The 2752-nt window shown below is 40.2% G+C and overlaps 1 protein-coding gene across 1 annotated transcript in view; it reads left to right on the top strand.

Moving 5' to 3' along the window:
* BZW2 (basic leucine zipper and W2 domains 2) overlaps positions 1-2752 on the top strand; it is a 39190-nt gene that overhangs the window by 19824 nt on the left and 16614 nt on the right. Inside the window, exon 6 of the mRNA XM_006779046.2 lies at positions 771-880. Coding sequence (XP_006779109.1) covers positions 771-880 — 110 coding nt within the window. The remainder of the gene's footprint in view (positions 1-770; positions 881-2752) is intronic.

Below are 2752 nucleotides of genomic sequence, written 5' to 3'. Positions count from 1 at the left end.
CATAACAGCATTAATATTTTTATAGCTTAATTCATGAATATTTTTAAATATTTTAAAATTGATTTTAGAGAGAGAAGAAGGGAGAGGGATAGAAAGATAGAAACATCAATGAGAGAGACATTGATCTGCTGCTTCCTGCACACCCTCAGTGGGGACCGAGCCCAAAACCCAGGCATGTGCCCTGGCCGGGAATTGAACAGGGGCAACACTCACCACTGAGCAACACTGGCCGGGTAAATTTGTGAATATTTTAAAATGCTTTTTATAAAAAGTACAATTGTAAATGATGCATGTTTATCTATAGCTTTATATCTGCTGCTACTAATTCTCTTTTACTGGTGTCATTTATCAGCAAATTAGTTGACATTTTAATTTTATGTCTCATGATGTATTTGTTGTACCTGAGGATCACTGTTATAAACATGAAATATTGGTGAACCACAGGGTGATATATGCAGGCAAAAATACTAGGAAGTATTGGTTTTAAGTCCGGTTTTGACCAAAAATAATATATAGTTATACTAGATTGGAATTAGGAAGTCCAACTTTGAAAAATATTGTAACTTTTTTAAAGTGTTCAAAAGTGAAAAGGCTCCCTTTTTAGCACTGAATGGCACTGTGCCTAGAAATGTATCCATGTTTCCTTTGTACCAAGTCAAGTTGTGGAGTTATTTACTCATTTCTGGAATCCTGATGAGAAATGTTGCCTTGACCATCATCACAAGAGGTTTTACTTATAAAAGCAACTACACTCTCTCTTTTTTAAACAGGCATTGCGGCCTCATTTGCTGTCAAGCTTTTTAAAGCCTGGATGGCAGAAAAAGATGCCAACTCTGTTACCTCTTCTTTGAGAAAAGCCAACTTAGACAAGAGGCTGCTTGTAAGTCTTATCTGGACAAAGGTGTTGCCTGCTTCATCCTCCGGCATGGCCTGGCAGCATCTGCAGTATAGTGCATGGCCAAAAAGCCGGGTCTGTGCTGAGTTGAAGCATGGTTCCTCTTACTTCTGTTATGGTAGATAGAAACTAATTCCAATTTAATCTTTCTTTTATAAATGAAATGATTAAAGACTCAAAGAAAACAAACTTTCAAATTTGGAAGTGTTAACATAGTGTTAACATTTATCAGAACACTTTCTTTTTTAACAAGTAACTATAGAAATTTGAATTTTTCCTATAGTACAGTCCCATCGAGCCCACCTAATTGGATGTTTGATATGTTGGGTTAGAGTTGAATAACGCTTATCTGAAATGCATGTCGTTGTGTTGACAAAATAAAAATTTAAACAACAGTCCTTATTTATACCAAGATCCATTGGAAATACTAAGCTACTTAAGCAAGCAAACAAGTTAATTGTAGTTCATTCAAAACTCCTATTATCACAATTGCTTGATTATACTTTCACTAGAGGCCCAATGCATGAAATTTGTGCAAGAGTAGGCCTTCCCCCAGCTGCCGGCACCGGCTTCCCTCCGGCACCCGGGGACCCTGGCTTCCCTCGCAGAGGGAGGCCCTGCCCACCGCAGCCCGCCCACCGGCTTGCCTCAGCTCTCTCAGCCCCGGCTTCATCTGGAAGGTTGTCTGGAAGGATGTCTAGTCTAATTTCTCTATTTTTATATCTTTCCCCCCAAAAAAGCAAAGAACAATATTTTGTCCTCCTAATTTCTATCTGCTGCCTATTATTTCTTTCTTCTAGAAGCAACAGCTGTCCAAATGGCAGAGATTTCTACAAGTGAAATTGCTTTTACAATTTTAGGACAAAGTCTAAAATTAAAAGACACCCAGCCATCCTCTCCTTACCTAGTCTCTCAGCTGGTTTTCTCTTGCTATCATGCAAAGGTGCCAATTCATGGAATAATTCTAAAACTGTCTCATTGCATTTCCAATGACTTCATACTCTTGTCTCTTGAAATTTGCCTTAAAATAGCCCTACTTGTGTCTTTAAAGTCTTTAAGATATGAAAAGAACATTTAAGTTTCTCGTTTATTTCCAACACTGACAATAGATTTCATTTAGCATGAGTGCCTGCTCTGGGCCAACACAGTCCTAGAAGCTATGCAGCCAGCAGAGAACAGGATAGAAAGTTAAAGTTCCTTGTCCTCGTGGAGCCTGCTTGAGAGACTTGGGGTAAATCTCTGTATTTAGAAGTCTTTGAGGCATGGCATGCTGAAGACTGCAAGAGCATTTGATAAGAGCTAGAACATAGGAGATCAGCTCAGAGGAGTATCAGAGCCCATGTCATCGAGGGACTTTGGCTTTTATTCTGAAAAGATAGGAATCCTTTGAAGAATTCTCTGCAGATTTGTGCATGATGTGATTTAGGGCAGCGGTCACCAACCGATGGTCCATGGACCACTGGTGGTACATGAGATCTAAAAGGTTGGCGACCGCTGGTTTAAGGAAACCTTTGGAGTAGTGGTCGCCAACTGGTGGTCCGCGGACCACTGGTGGTCTGTGAGGTCCAAAAGGTTGGCGACCACTGGTTTATACTGTTTTCTATTTTGTATTTGTTTAAAGTCTTCATAATACAATCTTTAAGAAAATATTGTTCAAGTTCGGCTGGTGTGGCTCAGTGGTTGAGTGTCGACCTATTAACCAGTTGGTCATGGTTTGATTCCTGGTCAGGGCACATGCCCGGGTTTGGACTCAATCCCCACTGTGGGGCATGCAGGAGGTAGCTGATCAATGATTCACTCTCATCGCTGTTTCCATCTCTCGCTCCCTTTCCCTTTCTCTCTGAAATCAATGCAAAT

Source organism: Myotis davidii, unplaced genomic scaffold (genome assembly GCF_000327345.1).
Source record: "Myotis davidii unplaced genomic scaffold, ASM32734v1 scaffold168, whole genome shotgun sequence".
Classification (NCBI taxonomy): Eukaryota; Metazoa; Chordata; class Mammalia; order Chiroptera; family Vespertilionidae; genus Myotis; species Myotis davidii.
Note: the sequence above shows the minus strand (reverse complement) of the source record. Positions and strands in the feature narration are given on the sequence as shown.